Raw genomic sequence first — 24278 nt, forward strand, 5'->3', positions numbered from 1 at the left:
ATGACATATGGGGTTGAAAATTGAATCATAAAAAAAACAACAGTAGCAACAGAGATGGCATGCCTGCGAAGATGCTGCAGAGTAACAAGAATGGATAGGAGAAGTAATGACGAAATAAAGCAAACAACATCAACAGAAACAGACATACTAACATGTATAGAACAAAAAAAACTAAAGTGGTATGGACATGTAAGAAGAACTAACGACAGCAGATAAATAAAGAGAATAACCGAATGAAGCCCCATAAGAAGGAGAAAAAGAGGACGAGCCCGAAAATCCTGGAGGAACGAAGTAGACGACGCCATGAGTAAGAGAGGCCTAAACGATGGAGAATGGGACAACAGAGAGAGATGGAAACGGTTGAGCGAGGGAAGGCAGTGAATACTGTAGAATCCCTGAATATATATATATATATATATATATATATATATATATATATAATATATACATATATATACATTTTACAAAAAATAAACACAATACAATCACAAAATATAAAAAAATTAAAAACTACTTTCAATAAAATATTTTTGATATTTAATTATATAAGGTATTTAAAATGTCCTAAAATATTTATGCACCTCGGAAAACGGTCATTGAATAAGTCACTTACATTACGAATCATTTGTACACTAACACTTTGAATTACATTTCGTATTCTATCTCTCATCCCATCCCTTATTGTTGTAGGTATTTTATAAACTTCATTCTTAACATAACCACAGAAAAATTAGTAAATTTTATTAAATTCTGGTGATCTGGGTGGCCACGTTACTCGTCCATTCCGTCCAATCCATCTTTTAGGAAACTGATCGTTAAGTTCATTTTTGACCACATTTGTTCACGAATACAGTAGAATTGATTTACTAAAAAATCTAAATACATCGCACCATTTAGATTTCCTTCAGAAAAATATGTTCCCATGACATGATTGCCAACAATACCTCTCTACACGTAATTTGACTGTGTGTAACCATGTGTTTTGGATTTTTCTTCTTAGGGTGTCTCTCCATTCTGAACGTTGGCGATCATTCTGGCTATGATGACTTTATTGGTTGCTATACGGAATAGCTGTGTTGAGGTCTTTTTATACCATGCTCTCAGGTTAGCAAGCCAGGATATTCTTCTTTATCTTGGGGCCCTTTTTTCTTCAATTTTACTTTGCAAAATGCATTGGAGTAGCTCATATCTGCCTTGATTTCTCATTAGATGTCCCAAGTACTGCAGCTTACAATCCGCGGTTGTGTTCATCCTCCGTAATACTTCTTCATTGGTAACTTTGTCTGTCTATGGTATCGTGAGGATCCTTCTGTATAACCATAGCTCAAAAGCCTAAAGTTTTGATAGATAGCCTAGTAACATTTAAGGAGCCTTATTTTTGTTTCTAGGATGAGGTCATGGCTCTTGAACACAGAGCTCATAGTCAAGAATGCACTTTTTGCCTTTCCGATACGACATTTAATCTCTTATGTATTGTCCCACGACTCACTAATTATAGTTCCCAAGTAGTTGACTCCATTTATTGAGATGCCTTCATCAATATCTTTTAGAGCCTCTTCAAAAATGTGCTCCGAGTACAGATTGAATATCAAAAAGTTATGCCTATTAACAGAACTGTTTTTATGAAAGGTAGTTTCATCTCTAAATAGTACATCATCGAAGAAATCTCTCTGTTGATTCATTTTATCACAAAATTACCATTCTCTTTTTAAAATCTTCCTGATTTAGTTCTAGGTGCAATTGAATACAGTACGGGTGCATTCTGTTTTTGCACATAGTAATAAGTTAGTCCTTTGTTTGGAAATACTCCGTTTACTTGTATGTGGATTTTCAGTAACTGCCAGCAACAAGTTTATTTCGTTTTCCTCTGTCACAGTACTTTTTGTTCGTTAGTGGTTTTCATACATAACTGAACCAGTGCGATTGAACCGATTCTTCAATATTTCAAACCTTGCTGTTATAGTTACCTCTCAAGAAACCGTTCATTTAATCAACAGTCAAACTCATCTTAACCATTTAGTAAGTTTATATACAAACAATCATGCTGAGCTGTGAGTTATAAACAATTCCGTCAAGGCTTACTTAAAATTTGTAAAAATGTTGACACCTAATTAACAATTTGCTTTTAAAAAAGAAAATATGTCAAAAACTACTAAATTTAGTCATATGGAATATTTCATAAAAATTAACATATGGTAATGGTACTTTTCGATAGTGACAAAATACAGGGTGTTCTATTTAAAATTACTAAGAAAATAATGTACCTACTTGCGTTTTGGCTCACCCTGTATTTTATATAAAGAAAATTAGCAACATCAATTATTTTTGAAAATTTTGACAATTAATAAAAAAATGTGGCAGCAAATATTAATGTTGTTGTGCATCTTTATTTTAATTATACAGGGAGTTGAACTTGTTCGATTTTCATAGAAAATTTTTATAACTTTGTAAATACCCCGTATAACAGAACAAACCTTTATAACTAAGCAAACATTGTTATAATGAAGAAGATTTCGAATATAAAATAAAATACAGGGTGTTCTATTTAAAAAAAAAGTGGTCTGCCACTATGTTATCAGACACCCTGTAACATTTTAACCAATTTTGTAATGTGAACCTTAAAATTGCCTAAAATTTTTGTTATTAAATTTTATTGCTATCTATTATTATAGCGGATGTACTGCGCTTTATAACACTAATGAATCACCATGTATATATAAACATTATATATATATATATATATATATATATATATATATATATATATATATATATATATATACATATATATATATATATATATATATATATATATATATATACATGAGTATATATGTTTTAAACATGTGCACTTTTATTTGTATTTATACTTCTTGACTATCCTCTGTATAATAAGTTTATTCCAAGGCGTCATGATATTGATTTTATGACACACTTAGTATATGGCCACGAAAATTTGGTATCCGAGAATTTTATTTTAGATTTTAAATTATGCAAAACTTAATTTTTAACAATTTCTTTTTACTTAAAATTCTCGATAAAATAATTTGCCATATGATTTTACTGTACGTTAAATACTGTCAATAACACTGTAGATAGGACGTTTAAAAATTTCTTTTTAATTTTTAAACATTCCTTATAAATAACTTCACTTAAAGTGTTCATTTAAAATATTGGTTTTTAGATATGTATATTAAATAATATAAAACTGAATAGGATGCAACATCCTGTACATGGCAATTTTGTTGTGATTTGAGGCAATGCGAATATATGAATAATTCTGCGTCTCTCGATAATCGACAATATAGGAGGCAAAGCCGAGCCCCAAGGTAAGCACTTAACTAGTCAAAGCTTTCTTCTACCGACAACATGTTTATGTTAGTAAAATACCTCCTTACAGATTGAGTTCTATGTATATTGCGATAATTCCTATCCGGCCGGGGGTAGGGCGGTCTTCGAACGAATGGCGGGCGTAGCCAGAGATGACGGAACTCGCCAATAGCGTCGAGCCTTCCCTCAGTGCGCACCACCTTCCCGCCAATGAAAAAAGCATTAATCTCTTTTAAAAATAGAGCAGATAGCAACCACGCAGCCGGACGACACGCACCGAATCACTAACTGCCATAGAGGCCCCTGTAATGAGCTTACCAGTAGCACATATTTAACATGTAGTTCAGTTTATAGACATCCCCCACTTGGTATCACCTTGTTTCTGGCCACCGCCCACTAAGCTCACCTCACTGAGCACAGTCTTTCCTTCAGTCGGTTTAGTTCATTGTCAACCCAATAGTGACCGATACACGGGGAGGACTATTTTATATTGACAGTATAGGTATACAAACAATCGTTATCTGTGATTATATGTGATGTGCTGTGAGGGCCACGTGTATTCGTGATTTTTTTAACGACATCGTTTTTAGCCCTGAGACCTTCCTCGGTGACGCGGCTTGATCGCGTCTTCAGGTTGCAACCACGGCGTCTCCAGTAGCAATGACGCAGCACAGCGACGCGTCCAGCGATAGATCAGAAGTTTCAGTAACTCCACCACCTCCAGTTTCAAAAATGCTCGAATTCGCCAGTCATCAAAATCTCAGTTTTCTTAATTTGGAGCATCGCAATATGTTGGCGGCCCCGCTTGCTGCCCTCCATTCTATGACAGAGATGAAACACCATCAAACTCACCTTAATTCCGAACATCTTCATGGGCAAGAAAAGAGTGACGCCGACGTCTTGCTAGAACGTACAAGTTTGCACGTAGAACGGTCAGGCTTGACGTCGAGGAGCCCTTTAGGGGCCACCAGCAACAGCAATAGCTCTCAAGGTGCGAATCCACACGGCATTGACCATATTTTATCCAGACCCACTCAAATCACAACCGGTCCTTTACATTTTCCACACAATCTCGGCTTTACCCAAAACACTCTGGGCATGGCGTCGAATAGCGCTCAAAGTGCTTCCAATTCCGGTCTGCGGGGATTCAACATTGCCGCAGCTGCCTTCTTCCACCATCATGCCGCCAATTCCGTCAACAAACCTCCTGTTGACCTTGGAAGAGGCACAGGAGGCCTTTACTGGCCTGGTGGAATACAGGGACTTAATCCCATGTCCTGGAGGGATCGCCTTAGTAGCAGTAAGTACTCAAATATTTAAAACAAATAACCACTTTCTAAATTAACAGTTTAGTCATATTTTCTAATAAACCAAAATATTAGTTACACCATTACAACAAATAAAATATAAAACGCTTGTCAAAATAAATATTATACAGAAAAAAGTAAAAATTTGTGTAAATAAATTTTTATCAGTCGACAAAAATTTTTATATTTTTAGTAGTTTGAATATTATTTACATTATTTTATTTCTCGGTTTTGAGTCACCGAATTATTTTTCAACAAAATTTAGTAAATGTTCAGTCGACTACGAGGGTAAAATATCATGTCATTCATATTTTTGAATTATTTATCTAATTTCAAATAATTTTTAATATTTCTTTATTGCGATTTTACCATCTTCGTTACCATAGTAAACAATAAACATTAACTAAAATTTTGTCTTATAATTAAATATACGCCGAATACCTAGCTTACCCTAATTATTAGATATAAAATTAATGTGTACACCAAATATATACACATACATTTTTACAATAAATTTTTTATTTTTAAAAGTTTACGATCGTTTTATTGGTTGTGTTGACATTGATTCAAAAGATTTATTGCTAGCGCTTTTATGTGGCTTATACTTTTCATTCATGATTGGTATTTCTACATGAAACATATCATTAATGGTCTGTTAAAGTTGATCTTTACTTGGCATTCTCTTATTTTTCATAATAATTATTTTACCTAATATATGTTACCTATCTCTACTCTTAAGAAGTTTGTCTTCTCTCTTTTTAATACGTACACACACACACAATATCTTGTATTTCATAATTATGCTTTGTGTACCTATCTCTAAAATACGTTTGTATTTTTACAATAAGTGATATTTCCAATTTGAACTCTCCTTCGTCAATATTTGTTAAATTATATGTTATTTGAAACATTGTCGCACAGCTGGATACCATAAATTTAGACCCCCGTGAATATTTTATTGTATTCCAGTAGTTTGCTTCATATAATTGGAATTTTTTGAATTATACTTTTAGTGAATTTTATTAAATTCTTTCCAAGAAAGGAGTCATGTAACAGACAATTTTTCTTTTCTGTCACAAGTTTGTTTAAACATTTTTATTACCAATTCCCTGAAGCCAATGTTAAGTATTATGTTCATTATACTGAAAATTACCACCTCCATTATAACAACTTAGACATTTTATTACTGTTAATAAAGTATAAATATCATTGGTGTTTCTAGTATTTTTGGGGTGTGCTCTATATAAAAGTTTATTTAAAAGTTTATTTGATTATCTGAAATCATTATTAAAAATATAGCCGACATGTGAATTGTCTCATCATATCTATCATCCTACTAAATGATTACTCTAAAATTCCGTGTTGGAAATTTCATTGTAAATCGTAAGGAAAACCAGAAATCTCATTATACTATCCCAATAGTAAGGCCCTTTAAATATGTATTTGGTCTCCTAACAACAATTCTATATAATTTCATCAAAGAATTTTTATTTTTATTATCCAAGATATATTATGTTTTTTTTTAGATATTGACATGTTTCTAATATATATTATGAAAAAGAATTAACAATTTCAATTTATCAAAATTTATTCTAGAAAAAGGGAGTACTTAATAAATTACTACCTATTTGAGATGATCTTGGATTGACAATACAGTCAAATGCCGCCGGCTGATTTTGTTATTAGCTTTTATGGTTTCATTTTTTTTGTGCTGTGTTTTTAGTAATTACTTATCTGCTACACCCATTTACGTATTACTAGAAGTATCTTATTTTCTACTACATTTATGGTACAGTAAACTTTTTTCGTATGTTTGATTACTTCCTGTCTGAGACTACGAACAATAGTATAATACCTACTTTTCGTCTATCATTGTTATCATTGTACCTAAGGTAAATTTTGACATTAATATCATGCTTTGTGAAGATACTACTGTTATAATAAGTAGAAAATGTTAAACAAAAATGCTTTTCTCCTACAACTTTATCAGTTTCACGAAGCACAAAATTTCTTGATGTATTAGTCAATGACTGCCTCAAATTAAAAAAAAGAGGTTTTTATTTCTCAAATATGAATGAATTAAATGACCTTTTCATTATACCTAGGTCTTTCTGAAACGAAAGCAGCTTTTTTTTAAATTCTTAAACTATTTTTGATTTTCACCTTTATTTACAACACGCCAGCGAAAATTATTTTAATATTCTCTTATTTTCAAATTACTGCAATCACCACTTGGTTATGGTTGGTTGGTATGACTTCTTTTAATATTTTTCCATAAATGTTCACCTAATTTAAGGCCAATTTAAGGACATTTGGGTGACCAATCGCTTATTGAAATGTCAGCAGTATGCTAATAGTTAATCTTATTTACTATTTTTTACACTAACTTTAATAAATATCTGGATGAGGAATGTTAAGAATGTATATATAGAGATTTCTGATATTTGTTGATTCTTGTCCTCCCAGTCGGTATCGTCCAAGTCTCTTTCTCTTATTTCATAGTTGTTTCCACAATTTCTTCTTCCCTCTGACTTCTTCTTATATTAGGCCTCGGCAGTGGCGGATCCAGGGGGAAGTCACAGGGGCCCCCAAACAAAAATAAATATCAATAAAATAATTTTAAAATAAATAATTTAAATCCCATCAACCCTACGTTACGCGATCAGTTACGCGATTTTCAAATTTTGTCAATTCGTCATTTGAGTGCCAGAGAATCTTCTTCTCAAGGTTCCTTTTTCATTACGGAAGGGTGGCTATAAATACATTAAATTGCTCAATATCTTGAGCTGTTCTTAGTATCGAATGTGTATCCATGCCTTTCCAGTCTCTTACACTCTTCAGCAAGGAGCATTTTCTACTTCGTGTACCTCTTTTTGCTTCTAATTTCCCTTCCATTATGAGTCGTAGAAAGTTGTATTTTCCTCCTCTGTAAATATGTCCTAGATAACTCCTTTTCCTGTTGTTTACAATATTAAGGAGCCAGCGAAAATTATTTTAATATTCTTTTAGTTTCAAATTACTGCAATCACCACTTGGTTATGGTTGGCTGATATGACTTCTTTTAATATTTTTCCATAAATGTTCACCAAGGCTAATTTAAGGACATTTGGGTGACCAATCGCTTATTGAAATGTCAGCAGTATGGTAATAGTTAATCTTATTTACTATTTTATACACTAACTTTAATAAATATCTGGATTAGGAATGTCAAAAATGTATATATAAAGAGTTCTGATATTTGTTGATTCTTGTCCTCCCAGTCGGTATCGTCCAAGTCTCTTTCTCTTATTTCATAGTTGTTTCCACAATTTCTTCTTCCCTCTGACTTCCTCTTATATTAGGCCTTTACAGTGGCGGATTCAGGAGGTTCACAGGGGCCCTCCAAAAAAAAAAGTATCAATAAAATAATTTAAAATCCGTCAACCCTATAAGCAGGAAGTCAAGAGTTTAAATGATTCAAACTCATTTATTTTAGGGATAAGTGTAGAATTATGCGGAGCCTTTTTACATTGCTCTTTAAAAAAATCAACAATTCTGAATAACAGTAATACCTCGACTAGCGCTACCCCGACTTCTGCGAATTTAGAGTTACGCGATTTTCAAATTTTGTCAATTCGTCATTTGAGTGCCAGAGAATCTTCTTCTAAAGGTTCTAGATTCTAAAATCTTCTTCATTATGGAAGGGTGACTATAACTACAGCAAATTGCTCTCTATCTTGAGCTGTTCTTAGTATCGAATGTGGGTCCACGCATTTCCAGTCTCTTATATTCTTCAGCAAGGAGCATTTTCTTCTTCCTGTACCTCTTTTTGCTTCTACTTTCCCTTCCTTTATGAGTCGTAGAAAGTTATATTTTTCTCCTCTATAAATATGTCCTAGATGACTCGTTTTTCTGTTGTTTACAATATTAACGAGTTCTTTCTCAGTCCTCATTCTTCTCAGCTCCATGCGCTCCGTCCACGAAATTCTCAGCATCTTTCGAAAAACACACATTTCCGAGAGTCCTTGTTTCCACTCCGTATAGCAACAAGGAATAACAGAATGTTTTTACAAATTAATAACGGATACCCAACGATAAGATTGAGTTTATTAAAAATGTTCAATACATTCAATAATGTTTACACTTCCATTGAGTTATTGCATTTAAATTACTTAACTTTGTTTTATACTTATTTATCCTTGGTTTGTTCTTGTTTTTGTAGCTATACGATAGGTGGATTTAAATTAATTGTCTTTAAAATTGACAGTCCTTGATTTTTCATGATGTATTTATATTTTAATAACTTTCCTTCGGTTTAATAGTCTTGTACACTTGATTTTACTGTTTTAATTTTAAATTAAACTTTTTTTAAGTGTAAGTTTAAGATTCCTTAATATTGTACCCTTCTTTGCACCCGTAGGGTATTTGGGTTTTAATAACTTCTCATTGGTTTAATATATCGCTTAAAGTGATTATTGAGAAAATGGTTCCCTCCTTACATGAGGCATAAATCATATCAATCGATGACCCCCCCCCCCTCCGACAAAAATTTCTGAATCCCTGTGCCTTGGCTGTTCTTGTCCGATCTAAAGGCTGTAGTATTTGTAAAGTTGTGATAGTTGGTACAAATTCTACTATTTCCTTTTTTATGTGTTGGTATTGTAATGCTCGTTCTCAATTGGTATGGTATAAAATTATATATCTGAAAAAGGACCTTTATGCTATTGATTATTGTTTAACCTCCGTATTTTAAGAGTTCATTTGGTATGCTATCGATTCTGAGGCTTTCCAGTTTTTAGTTCACTTGTAAGTACTAAGTATCCCTTATTTATTCTCTTGTGACTTTTACCCTGGCTCTGGCTTCATCAATTTTTTCTTTATCATCTCCTTCTATAGGCATACTATTGTCTTGAACATTCCTGAATTGCAAAGTTCTTTTTTATCGGCTATCTACTAATTTGTTTCTATTTTGTTTACATTTTTATATTTATAAATTATTTATTAATAACTAATTTTCTGTTTAATTTTGAAACTGAATCCTTTTTTGTGTTTAATTTTTTCTGGCTCAGATCTTTTTTTGTGGTTTCTATACTTAGGTAAGGGCTACAAATGCACTTTCATCAGTATCAACCATGTGAAAATTATAGTTATTACTTACTGAATTTGAGAATGATGCCGTATGTAGTGATGTAGAATGACGGTTCGTAAAGACCCTAAGAACATTATAGAAAGTACAGTTTATACGAATTGTTATGAAACATTGAAACTTGCCAGGGAATTAACCAAGAAATAAAAATCAATATGCGTATTACCTTTTGAAAAGCACGTGATTGAAAGCGTAGGTTAGAATTACTGATAAAAATGAAAATCGATAGCAACTAATAAAGTCGATGCATATCGATTTAGGAATATTCTGGATTGCAGACATACGACAATATTTCAACAGTTTAGAAAGGGAGGAAAATTTTGGGAAGTATTAATAACTGTATAACTAGTTAATAATATAAGGATATATATTGGTATTTTATACATCCAAATTTTCATAGAAAGACGTCAACAAAGATGAAAAATATAGAGAAATTGACTCAGTAATGTTTGACTTATAAAGATTCTTGATATAAGGTAGAGACTGAAATAATAACTTGTTTTACATGTCTATCATTAGAGATCATTCCGTTTTTAGTGATGCGATATTACTAACCTTCAAGCATATAACACACAAATCGAGCAGGATTTTTAGGCCTGTGCTTGATATCCGTTTGTCCAAAAAAATCTTCCGAACTAGCTGTTTCATCTTAGGAGCCAGGTCCTCACAGATGCATCTTTTAATGTGATAAACTGTTCGCTACAAAGACTATAATAGAGAATATGTTCCTCTTTTGACATCTATTAAGAACGCTTTGTCCTCCATAAAAGTGATTGAGATCCCAAATATGTGCTTTGGCAGAGTACTCTTTCAATGATAGCCGTACCATGAACTTGAACTTTTTAAAATCCCAGTCTGCAACAACAACAAGAAAAGACTGTTCTTAGAAATGGCATTAATTTCACAACCCAACTGTATCAATAATAAAGCTAACTTAAATTACCTTGGTGAAATCTACTAACTGTCTATTCCATCTGTATCTCTTTTCATAGTAAAACTGATCTTTTTTATAGCAAAACATAGTAAAACTCCTTTTAAAGTCCTTTCTGAATTTATATGTTATTGTGCATATTCCATCTGGATGCTGGCGATCATCGGGACAATTTTGACACTGTTCACAGCTACTTACTCGAAAAAGATCATCGTCGTATTGAACCAAGTTCTTTGGTTATGAAGCCAGCAAATCCACTGCTTTTCCATGGTATTAATATATCAAACTGTATTTTTGCCGTAACAAGTAATGTGAAAATTGATACTTCTTAAAATTTCTCTCGTGGTTTGTAATACTGGTTTCTTTCTTAACTACCTAAACATTGCAGCCCCCATTTGTATGTAACTAACAATAATTCTAAATCGATACGGATCAATATATTTTTGTTAGTTTCTATCAATTGTCAATTTCAGCGGCACTTCTAATATACCTAGGTTTTCGAACACATGATTGTCACGATTTAGCACGTACTTTACTTGCAAATTTCAATTTTTCATAACAATTTGTTAAAATATACATTTTATGCGTTCTTGTGTTCCTCATGAATTGTTATTTTACATCACAACTTACGGCATTCCTATCATATTCAGTAAGTAGGTAATGTACTAGCGGACCAACTCGACATCGAGTTTTTTAAATGAAATTTTTATTTTCAAACCAAACCGGAAGTCGACCTCAAAACCGGAATGCAATTTTTAGTTCATCAAATGTCGACATGGATATCATTTAGCAGTTAATTTTGCATGCTGATCACGAATCCGGTGTCAGATTTGCTCTATCTTGACGTTTTATGCGCGTTTCGGGTCACTTCCGGTGTCGGATCGCAACCGGAAGTACATATTTAGATTCGTCTCGACGAGACCTTTCGATCCATATATACATTGTGGGGTCTAAAACTTAAAGTAAATTTTAACTTCCGGTCATCTCAAAACCGGAAGTGAATTTTTGTACCAAAAGTATATCTTGACAATCTCATACGTAATACTAATAATATTCCGAAAAAATATTTTAATTATCTAATATGGTTTTTGAGTAAAGTGGTGGACAAGAAAAGGGCTTAGCGTTTTAGTATATAAGATTATAATGTTCATATGAATGATACTAAATCTAGTAGTTTTGCAACGATTCCGTGAAAATGTTAATAATTTTGTGAAAAAAAGTAAGTAGGTACCTACTCATTTCCATTCAGCTGTTTTTCCAACTAAACTCCTATTCCGTTTTTGTTAATTTTTTGTCAGTCAGCAACGACAATCACATATATATACATACAGGATGAGCCAAACCTATGGTTTTCTTTACGGCTAAACTAGGGACCATATAAAAATGTTTATAACAAAACTGATCATATATCAAAAATGTTTATAATTTAAAACCATTTTTGATTAATCAGGATCAGTCAGAATAACGAAATGAATCGAAGTTGTTTGTTTTTTTAATGGAATACCTTATATATTAAACCATTTTTGAATATATTTTTAAAAATATGAAAAGTTAATATTTCTCGTAATATTTACATTATTATTGAGAAAAATGGTAACATTTAAAAGGCTGTGGATTAGGTTTCCAAGGTAATAAAAAAGTAAATGACATCAAAGTTTTTTTAGTGTAGTGTCATTTTTAAATAGGTAAGTTAATATCTTTGACATCTAGCCATACAGTATAAAGTGTGATCTCTATTTTCAAATACAAAATATTCACATATTTTCATGGAACACCCTTTATATTAGTAGTGTATTTTGTAGAAAATATTATAACCTTTTGTTTGTTATAAGGTTATACATATCTAGCATGCTTCGTTTTGCAGGTATTTAAAAAGAACTATATATTTTATGTCTTCGTTGATTTTTGTTAAAACACTTTTTTGTATCAACAAAAACAATTATATATTTTTTATAACAAACAAAAATTATAAGAATTATAATCTGATTACAGAACATTCATTAAAATATCAAAGATTAAAATAAAAAACGTATGCTAGTAAAAAATAGTTGAAATTTAATCTCATAATGTGACCAAAGTACGAGTATTACAGTTTGCATCCCTTTATTATATTGACTACTTGTGTTGTTTGGTTCAGGCTTCTAAGGACCTCCTCATTTAACTCTGTCTACCCAGCTTATTCGTAGTAGTCGTCTATATAATGTTCCAAGCGTTTAAGCATCGTCTCACTTAGAGTCCATGCTTCCACTCCATACAGTAGCACTGGAAAAATATATCAAATATAGCTCGGGCTTGTTCTTCTTCTTCTTAACATGCCATACACCAAAGTGCGTAGGCGACTATCTCATTAGTAGAATTTTGTTCTTGGCGGCGTGACACAGCTCACCTGTATTGTGTATTCCTGTCCATTCTTTAATATTCCTTAACCAGGATAATTGTTTGCGGCCGGCTCCTCTCCTACCTTCGATCTTCCCTTCTAGGATTAACTGTGGTATTTCATATTTTGCTCCTCTCAATATGTGCCCAAGGTAACCAATCTTGCGTTTTTTAATTAATTCAAAGAGTTCTCTCTCCACTCTAGGGCTTGTTCTATACGGCTTTTAATTTCTACGGTTGGATCCCAGCTGACATTGATATTACTGTCGAGATACACGAGTTTCTCTACACTCTACTCTTATACCGTAATCCAGTATATAGTTTTGTTTGCTATCTATCATATATTTAGTTTTCTTTAGGTTGAATTTTAATTCATATGGATCATATGTTTGTTTTATGTTGTTCATTAGATTTTGAAAATCTCCGCAATTAGCCAGCACTAAGGTATCGTCAGCATATCTAATATTGTTTACGGTGACATCATTAACAATAATAACAATAATACATATAATATTAACAATAACAATACTATTGCTAATGGTGTATATAACACTAGATATACAAAATTTATTAATAAAAAATATGCAAAACATAAAATCTATAGTTCTTTTTTAAATATTTACAAAACGAACATCATACCAAAAGAAAAGTTTTTATTTTCTACAAAACACAATATCGCAAAACATAAATATCAGCTTCATATTTAAAAAAATATATTTAAAACGATTTAATATACCGGGTGTTCAATTTAAAAAACAAAACATTGGTTCATTCCTCAGTTCTGACTGACCCTCTATAATCGAAAATAATTTTAAATTATGGATGTCTTTGATATAAATCAGGTTTGCTGTAAACATGTTTTTTATGTACTCAATAGTTTAGTGGTACAAGAAAACCACAGTTTTGGCGCACCCTGTAGGTTTATATTTAGTACAACAGGTTATTAATAAACAAAAATGGAACAGTTCTCCTCTGGGGGTTTCTGTAGTTGTAGACCTAAAGGGAATTCTCTATAATTAATTTTATCTTACCCAATTCGCTGTGTTGTGGACAATAAACCGTGTATTTACGATGAAGCTAATTATACGGTGTAAATTTGTTGTTGGTTATCAAATATTATATCTTTCTGCTGTTCTCATCTAGTCAAATTAAATACGATATTATCAGGCTGACATATGTTCAGATTATCATCCAGATAATTACAATGTGGCACTTATAGATTTATAAAATCAAGTGTAATCATTTCTAAATAATAATAATATCCACGTATATAATGATTGATTTTATTCATTAACATCGACAGCCAAAGGAAAGAAATTATACAAATTATTTCGCTGTTAGTACTTAGATATTATTCAATATGTTTATTAAATATGCCATTAGAGATAAAGCTCTCATATGGCCCGCATCCCATATCATAACATTCCTGTAATGAAAATTGAACTCATCTATTGTTTTATTTTTAAATACTGGTCAACTCACACAAAATATCTAAACTTTATTTAGTATTGAGAGAAAGTAATAAATCACACTGTTAGGCATTGCTTATTCGTATCTGTCTACAGGTGTACAGTTATTACAATATTGATATTAATTTTTTACGAATAATATAGATTACAACTGCAGGTCTAAATAAAAAAAACTGAATATTTCGGAATAAGCGTGCAAAAATAAAATAATGGTTAGAATTTCTGCGAAATAGTTCTACAAATACTATACAAATATTTGAAGATTATGAGCTATTTTAAATGACAGAGGTCTGGATGGACGGGACATTTGGGTAATAAGCGGTTTATCCTGGAATCAGACAGCTAATTTTAGTATTAAAGGTCAGACGAAGCTCCTTATGAGAGGAGTTCGACGGGGATGTGTCCTCTCTCCGCTTGTATCTAATTTATACACAGAAAAGATTTACGAGGAAACTGTGGAAGACAGAACAGAAGGTATAATTGCCAATTGTGTAGTAATCAACAACTTAAGATATGCTGATGAGATGACACAGTTTTAAACCGCAATGGATAAAGATTATTTAGGGAAAAGGCGGCAAAATGGAGTACTTAAGGTTTAAATTTAAAATTAAAACAAATCTGTAACTTTAAAAGTCTTTAAATAAGGCAAATTTCATTGTTATAATAGTAACTATTTATTAATATAACTTAAAGTTAAAAAAGTAAAAGATTTTCTTATATGAAAAACCAGAAAATAATGTAAATTACCCCATTATGCCCATCGTTTAGGGTAAAGTGGGGTACGAAATTAAAACCAAGAAAGCCTATTGACAAAATTCGAATACAGGTACTACTTTATCATCTTTATCTTCTACACCTACACATATTTTGTGAGCCCATATATGGCAACTGGAACAGCTCATCCATCTCTCTGTGAGACTTGAATAAAAGTCTCCGGAGTACAAGCAGTCAGTGTCACTATCTTCTCCTTTTGAATCTGACTCTACTTTTTTAGTTTTTTTCAATTCCGATTTTTTATTCGTCTGTGATTTGGTTAGATTATCGACTATCTTTCTTTTTGTTGGTTTTGCCTCCATGGCCTGCGTTTTTTCCTGTGCCAATTCCAGCTCCGTTTTGTAAGGCAAAGACGGTAAAATGGCGGTTTTACCTCTTTTTTGATACGCATTTCTGGGATTGATTTACTTTAGGCACTGCTACGATAGCTTTGGAACTTACGAACTTTAAACTATAGTCACTTTCTTGAGAGGATCTTGGTTGAGGCTCGGGCGGCTCTCTAATGGACGATCTTAGTTGAAGGCTAGGAACTGTTCACTGTAATGGACTATACAGTAGGATCTACTTGACTTTTCGGTCCACTGCGGTCAATTTCTGTATCAGTTGTAGGTGATGGTAAAAAACCTGCTTTAGAAAAAATGCCCATATCAACAGGCCACACGCTGGTTGTTTTAAAACTATTTATCGCAGTATCTGCTCTTAAACATGTCCCACTAAATAAGCACGAAATTTGCTGAAATGTTGGTACTCTTCTAAGATGTATTCTAAGCCATTTCTTTATTTAGTTGTCATAATATGCACTTAAAGGCTTCATAAGGCTGTAGGTCATACGTGCAATGAGATGGAAAAAATAAAATTTCCACACATTTTCCCTTGCATAATTAATTACGTCTAGATTTTTCGTATGTGATGAATGACCATCTAGCAGAAGCATAAGCGTTGAATCCTTTGAAGCTCTAGACTACTCGACAAACTTCTTAAACCGTGGAAAACACAATGCCTTATCTATCCTTTTTTATTAAGCTCAACCCAACCACCAGGCACGAGGCCATCCAACAATCCCTGTTGCATTCGTTTTCGGGAAAATATTAGCATGGGAGGCATAAGGGCTTCTGAGACAGGGAAACAAATTTCTGCAATTATAGTTTCATCCCTCTTGGTGGATAAAAGCAAGTCAACTTGGCGCTTTCCTTTTGAAGCTATTTTAGAAACCCCCTTTGGACTGACCGTAACTCCTGTTTCTTCTACGTTGAAATTTTTTTCTGCTATTAATTTATAGCTTCTGGACAGTTTCTTCCAACAGTTTAAAGAATCGTTGAACAGCCTCTTTGTTAAATCTCATGTCACGGGCACCTGACGTAGCCTCGGGCTTTCTGATTTTCAACTCTTTATGTATATTTAAAAATCCCTGCATCCATCGCTGTCTAGCCATTTTATGATTATTGTTAAAGGAGTGCCTAATCCTATTTTTATCAGCAAAGTCAAATTGTTTATCAATTATCTCATTGTTTTTTGACATTACGTTCTAAAGTTTTCTGAGGAACTACAACATTTACAGCCTGTTGCATGGTCTCTGTTGACCACTTTTGACGATCAGTTTTCCTTTTGTAGGTTAACACCATCTGGAACAAAACCTAACATTTTTTTGGAAACTTGCATAAAATAGTATATTAGTTTTATAATAAAATAAACAGAATAAAAAACCATGACGCAATTAAAATGTCGATACCGACTAGATGGTATACCTTTTTTATTGACATCCCCCGGATATTCCAGTTGAAAAATAGCGCCTAGTAATTTTTCAAGTGCTTTTTCGGCTTTGCTTCCTGGGGTAGTTGGTTTTATCGTTGAGAATGTTGACGATAACCTTCTAATTGGAAGTTTAAAGTAAATAATAAAGTTATCATACAATCTGGAAATATTCCTAATGTATATTTTTCGCAAACATAAAGCTTTTTAAATAAATTTCTTTTGACTATTTTTTGAGAAATGTTTAGCGCATTTCCTTAGAGTTTTTTATTTGTATGCGTTAATTTTTCTGTGTGTTGTTCAGACTAAGAAATGATCCTTAATAATGTGTGAATGTCCGAGAATTACGTTTAAGGTTATTAATAATGCTACGTGCATGGAGAGGTGGTGACTAGCATGTTGATCATTTACGTCCTCCCAGGGTTTACCTATATGACCATAATTCCTATCGTAAACACCAATATCTGCACGTTCCCCATAACACTCCACAGAGCAAATTGTTGATTCTGACTGTTTATTCTGTCACATCGTGCAAACACTACGAAGGTTGACTTAATATGTTTGCTATCCTCTGTTAATAATCATTATATTGACACCTGAGGGAATTTTCTCCGAGATGGATTAGTGATCTACTTGATAGCTTTGTTGAAGTATCTTTTCCTGGAGTTTGATGGAATGCTTTCACGAACATCGAAGTAAAAAAATCATCATTTAAATATTGGTGCTATAAACATTTTTATATATTTTAAATGTTTAATCAACAGAGTGACGTATTGATTTAAACAGCTCAACAGGCGTTGGAGTTTAACAATTATGATATAAACAAAAATTTAACAAAAGTTTCTTTAAATATTTGACATACAACATATTATATCGTTATATAGAAAACAAAACGATAAAACAAAGAGCATTATTGAAACCAGTCAGTGCCCAGTCAACATAGTACCTTGTGAAATCAAAGTAATAATCAAGTTATAGATACACAATTAGACTAGCATGTTTTTAATTTAGTGTTGAAATATATTCCTATGAGATTTTTTTGCATATTCATTTTCATCAAATACCCCAAAATAAGATTCAATGGTCCATGCGAAAAGTTCAAATTTTTTTAAACAATTTTTTTTAAACAAATAGTAACAATTAATTTTTTCGGCCTGGACAAATTTTTTTGATCATTCTAAACAAAATAGGTCTCTTGTAATTTTAACTTGATAATTTTCAAGTGATAAATAATTTAAAATTGAAAAAAATGCAAAATTACTTTTTTCAAGGCTCAAAAACACAACAAAAAAAATATTATTTTTGAATTCACCAAGGACCTGAATTCAAGTTCAAACCTTGTTCTATCATTTCCTTATAAGTATTTTGGGCTTATTTAATTTTAAAACATTGTTTTTTAATCGTTAATGAAGCGCTTATGACAGGACGGGCGCTCGGGCTCAGGCGTGTATAAGAGAGAGAAACAAGATCTATGGCACAAATTTTTGCTGGTTAGTTTCATTTTTGATATTATTAGGTCAATTCATGTTGACTTTTTGATAATTAGTCTAGAAATTTCTTCTTTAAGTTTTTTTGGCGTTGTTAGTCTTATTGGTTAACTAATGGTTGTTCTGAATTTAAGAATTAATAATTTCTTGACCTTCTTCATTGTTGTGTGGTTGGAATAGTATTGCTAAACGTTCAGCAAATAATTCTCATTTTTCTTTACCGCTTTTTGCCATTGGTTCTGTGTGTTTTAAGGATAATTTGATTGGTTTCATATGGAATAGTCGTATCTATTAAGTTGTGTTGCATATTTTGTGTCTGATCCAAACAAAATTAGCTGTACGTCTTCACAGATTTCTGATAAGCTACCCTTCATATACCGTTTCACCAACCTTCAAATATCTTTATAAGATTTTACTCGGAATCAGTGATTTTTTCACAGTTTTTCACAGACTGGTCAAGAAAAAAAAATCTGAAAAATTCTTATACAGGTATTTGAAGGTTCTAAAAGGTATATGAGGGGTTGCTGATGAAAATTATGTAAAGATGTACAACTAATTTAACTTTTTTTTTTAATAAACAATCGTAAAAAGTAAAAAAAATAGTTTTAACCTATCAAACGTTTGTTATATATACATTTTGTCCAAATGAAATTTGAACTGTTCAAATAAAAATTGTCAATTGAAAAAAGTTTTTTAATAGTGAGGGTTTAAAAATGAAAATACACAAAGAATTGGCCGAAATAATTTCAAAAAACCTTTAGTTTTGCAGTAATATATAAATGTTAACTTCGTATTTTACATGTAATATAACTACACAAAATTGTGGAAGTCAGTGAATTACTAAAGTTTGCTAAATTACAAACAAATCGACCAAATACTTTATAAGTTATTCAATTTGTTAAACAACTTTACTTGCCCAATCAGTTACGCTAGAAATATTTTATAAATCGCAATCGACTCTTTGTGGCTTCATTTTTAAGGTATATTAAAAAAACGTCAAGATTTTAATAAATTTTTAAATAAAAAACAATTTGAAAAAGGGCCGACTTTTAAGCTTATAAACATTTAAAATAACTTTGACATTTTTTATGTCACACGCTTGTAAGTAGGCTCAATGAAAAGCTGGTGAAAAAACACACTGAAATTTGAACAGATTGTAAATGATGTTCTAAATTTTATGATCAAACTTACAGATGACATATTCAGTGAATAAGTAAAAAGTTATAACTTGTTAAACTGATGGTACTTGTAAAATACCGCTACGAAAATGTGGAGGGGAGAACTGTGCTCCACATTATTATGCCTTGTTCATTATTATTAGTCATAGAAGGTTTTGTTTTTTCTTGGAAAGTGTGTTTTTTCACCAGCATTTTATTAAATTCACTGTGTGACATAAAAAATATCAAAGTTATTATAAATGTTTAGAAGCTAAAATGTAGGCTCATTTAAAAACTGTTTTTTAATAATAAATTTAATAAAATATTAAAGTTTTTTTAAGAATCGACTGCAATTTACAAAAAACCTCTCGAGTAACTATTTGGGCAAGTACAGTTGTTTAACTAATCGCTCTCCGGGATAAACGAATTGAAAAACTTATAAACTATTTGGTAGATCTGTTTGAAATTAAGCACGCTACACAACATATTAACTGTCAGCATTTTGAGTTGTTATATTAGATGTCATGCAAAAAAAACAAAGTTATTAACATCTGTAAATGACTACAAAACAAATGGTTTTTTGCAATTATTTCGGTCAATTACTTATATATTTTAGTTTGGAAACTCTCAAATTAAAAACTTTTTATGGTCTATAACTTTTATTTGAATAATTTTTCTCCAGAATCTATAAATAACGTTTTATAGTTAAAAAATAATTTTTTTCGCGTTTTAAGATTATTTAAAAAAACAAAGCAACATCAGCTGTATGTCTTCACGGATTTTTTATCAGCTACCCCTCCCCCTTTTCTTTTTTCTAATTCAAAGTGCTCGCTTTAATTTAAAACGAGCTCTTGTGCTTGTGAGGTAAGAGTTTTTGCAGGCACAACCTAAAAAAATTCAAGAAATTTTTTCAACGAGTAATGTTTGGAAAAGTGAAAAAAATACAGAATTGTCACTACCGTGGCAAATCAATGCAAAATATATATAATATGTTATAATTAGTACCACAGCGCTGATCAAAAAAGCAAAAAAAATGCTGTAAGCAAAGTTTAAAACAAAGAAGTTATTATTTCAGAAAAAAAATGTCATGAAAAAACCTCCCTATCTTTTAAATTACCTATATATCAGTCTTACATTGGTTGGTCCCAGAAAGTGTTTCCTACCAGTACCTAAGTGATTATGTGTCTCACTCGGTTTTATTTTTCTAGTTCCTTATCCTACAAGTTTTTGTTGTAGTCGGAAGGTTCTTAATTATTTTTAATATTTCTTTCCCTTTTTCCGCATTTATTTTCCTCTTGGTACAGTTTAAGCGTCTTGTGAACCGTTGCCACTAGCCTGTTATGATTTAACTACTGGACAGTTACTCAGGCTGGTTTTTTTTTATACTCGTAATATGTCTGGTTTATTTATTTAATGATTTAAATACTTTGCCTTATAATTAAATTTTTTGTATTTTTTATTTTATAATTTAAAATTTTTAATAATATCTAAATATTTCTAAAGTCGGTTCTGTCTTTTTTACAGTTATTGTTAATTTAGTATCCTGTTATCTATTTCCTTGGTTGTTTTTGCAGATAAATTTAAGTTTCTTCAAAATGAGTTTTTAATGATCGATGTGTTTTACTAAATTTATAAAATTGAAACTATAAATATCCATTATAAATTTATTAATGAAAAAAGGCAAAAAGCATACAATTAATTTTGACATTGACTGACAGTTTTCAGCTGATATTTTATTGGTCCCATGCACTTTAAATTTTATTATTAGATTGATTTTAATTGTTTAATGTTGGTTTATACTACGGAAATCTGACTTGTAGCGTGTCTTTGTCAGGACCGGATTTACCCTTTTATTTTTTTATTTTACAAAAACCGGATAATTCACAGTCACAAAATTGTTCACGTGCGGCAAATCACGTTATTTTTTAGTTAGATACGTCATCAGAGGATACCAACAAAAGGAAAATAAATAAGGAAGAAGGAAAATAAATATTTAAAAATAATTAAAAACGTTCCGAACTACAACAGAAACTCAGGATAAGGAACGAGAAAAATAAAACCAAATGATTCTGAAACGCAAAATCATTAATTGGTAGGAAGCGTTTTATGGGACTAACCAATGTAAGATAGATAACTTTTATTCGGTTACCTTCACATACAGGTATCTACGGAAATGGAAAATCAGATAAACCCAAACCAAAGTCGAATGGGCTTAAAACAACACTGCAAAGTTGAAAACATATCCTTCCGCCAATCTAAAGAACCTGGTTAAAATCCTCTTTACTAACACATGGCAAAATCATTAGAAAAAATTAGAGGCAAAATTAAATGTAATCTGGCCATAAATAAATGCTCTTCTGGATAATCCTTCAAACAAAAGGAACCAAATTATTATTAACCGTCTAAAAATTGGCCATGCTGCTTTTACACACAAAAACTTGATTATAAAAGAACCACTACCAATCTGCTCCAGCTGCTCTGATTCATGGACCGTTAAACATATTCTGTTTGATTGCCCGCAATTCATGGAAAAATGAAGATCCTCAGAATCACAGATGATGATCTTAATACAGTTCTTACCAAAAAAATCATAAAATTATTAGTTCACTAACAAAAATGACAATCTACAGATCGATTGTAGGGCCAGTTTTGACGTTGGGATCTTAATGTTGGCAAATGACGATCAAAGTTATGAAAGACAAGAAAAAACTGGAAGTGGTAGAAATGATGCACTATCTAAGAAGAACGTGATGATATCCAGACTTAATCACATCCCAAATGAAGAAATAAGAAGAAGCACAGAAAGGATTTACAATACCGTAGATAAAATAGAATCCAAACAACTTTTATGCTACGGGCATGTAGCCGCAACAATGGTCAAAACAGGCCTTAAACTATGTTCCATGGCATAGAAAAAGGAGAGGATAACCAGCATTAGAATGAAGAGAAAGAATCAGAGGAATAATAAGAGATAGGGCCGTAAATGCGGAGGAATGGACCGGCCGTAAAAGGTGGAGATTAAAATGCGGGATGTGGCAGAGGCTGAAGGATGGTTGTGATCTGATTCCAGTGGTCTTGAATATTATGTTTTCTTCCTACATTCCATGGAAAAGATTACAGATGGACAGTAAAGATTGTAGAATGGAAACCAAGTGCTGAGAAGAAGAATCAAGGCGACCATCTACCAGATAGACGGATGATCTAAAGAGGATAACAGGAACCTGGATTGCTTAACTGTACTAAATAGAGAAACGTGAAAACGTTTAAACGAGGCCTACGTTGGCACCGCACACAAGTAGCTGAATGATGATCACAATGGTCACAAATATCTATTGAGTACAAAGTGGTGGAGAGAAGATTATTGTTATGTCAAAATATTACGTAATTCATATGTATATACCAGGGATCATTGCTTGGCTCCATTATATTGTCATTAGTCTTTTCAAATATTTTTTAGAACAATAATCTTATTAGTGTTGGATCAGACAACAGTGGAATTGCTTCTTCTTCTTGTTATGTAGACATGACTCTGTCTGTTTTTTGACGTACCTCCAGTAAGTTGTCATTCCATCGTTTTCGTGGTCTTCCTACTGATCACCTTCCTATTGGGAAACCATCTCTTGCCGTCTTTACTACTCTATTTGTTGTCATGATCTTCCACTACTGTTTCGAGCTTTTGGTAGCTAGATAATGTGATGTTTAGATATAATCTCTTGTTCTATTATCTGACCTTCTAGCTCCAATTTACATCGTGGTAAGTTTGCTGTTATAACCATGCATTTTGTCTTTTTTGGGGAAATTAACATGTTAAATTTTCTGGCTGTTATATTAAATTGGTGCCGCACGTTGTAAATCATCTTTACTTTGATAGAGTAGTATTGCATCATCTGCATAGCAGATTGTTTTTTTAGCAAGTTTTTTTTCTTCTAGTCCTTTTTAAGTTCTTACTTTTTTTTATTATTTCATCCATAATCAGGTTGAACAATAGATGACTCAGGAAATCTCCCTGTCTTATCCCATTACTAGCTTCAATAGAGTCAGTTAGTTTTTCTTCTTCTTCTTTACGTGCAATCTCCGTGACGATGGTTGGCAATCATCACTGCTATTCTACCACACTACAGCCCGAAAGAGTTCAGTTAAGCTGCATCCAAACCATTCTCTGAGGTTTCTCAGCCAGGACATTCTTCTTCTACCTATGCTGCGCTTTCCTTGAATCGTTCCCTGCATTATTAGTTTTAAGAATTCATATCTGTCCACGTGTTATATGACCCAGATATTGTAGTTCTCTTATTTTGATGGAATCTAGTATCTCCCTGCTGTTCTCTATTCTTCTTAGTACTTCTTCATTAATTATTCTGTCTGTCCAGGAGATTCTCAGCATTCTTCGATATGCCCATATTTCAAATGCTTCCAATTTATTGAGATATTGTTTATTTAAAGTCCACGTCTCCACACCATAAAAAAGAACAGAAAATACATAACACTTTAGTACTCCTTTTCTAAGATTTAGGCTGAGGTCTCTACAACATAATATTTGTTTCATATTACTGAATGCATTTCTAGCCTTTTCTAT

At 32.1% G+C, this 24278-nt stretch overlaps 1 protein-coding gene across 1 annotated transcript in view; it reads left to right on the forward strand.

Annotated features, from left to right (window-relative positions):
* The first annotated feature begins 3802 nt into the window (after positions 1-3802).
* The window catches only part of HGTX (HGTX homeodomain transcription factor), a 197298-nt gene continuing 176822 nt past the window's right edge, over positions 3803-24278 (forward strand). The window contains exon 1 of the mRNA XM_072546421.1: positions 3803-4630. Within this exon, the coding sequence (XP_072402522.1) occupies positions 3991-4630 (640 nt within the window). The 5' untranslated portion in view covers positions 3803-3990. The remainder of the gene's footprint in view (positions 4631-24278) is intronic.

Source organism: Diabrotica undecimpunctata, chromosome 10 (assembly GCF_040954645.1).
Source record: "Diabrotica undecimpunctata isolate CICGRU chromosome 10, icDiaUnde3, whole genome shotgun sequence".
Taxonomy (NCBI): domain Eukaryota; kingdom Metazoa; phylum Arthropoda; class Insecta; order Coleoptera; family Chrysomelidae; genus Diabrotica; species Diabrotica undecimpunctata.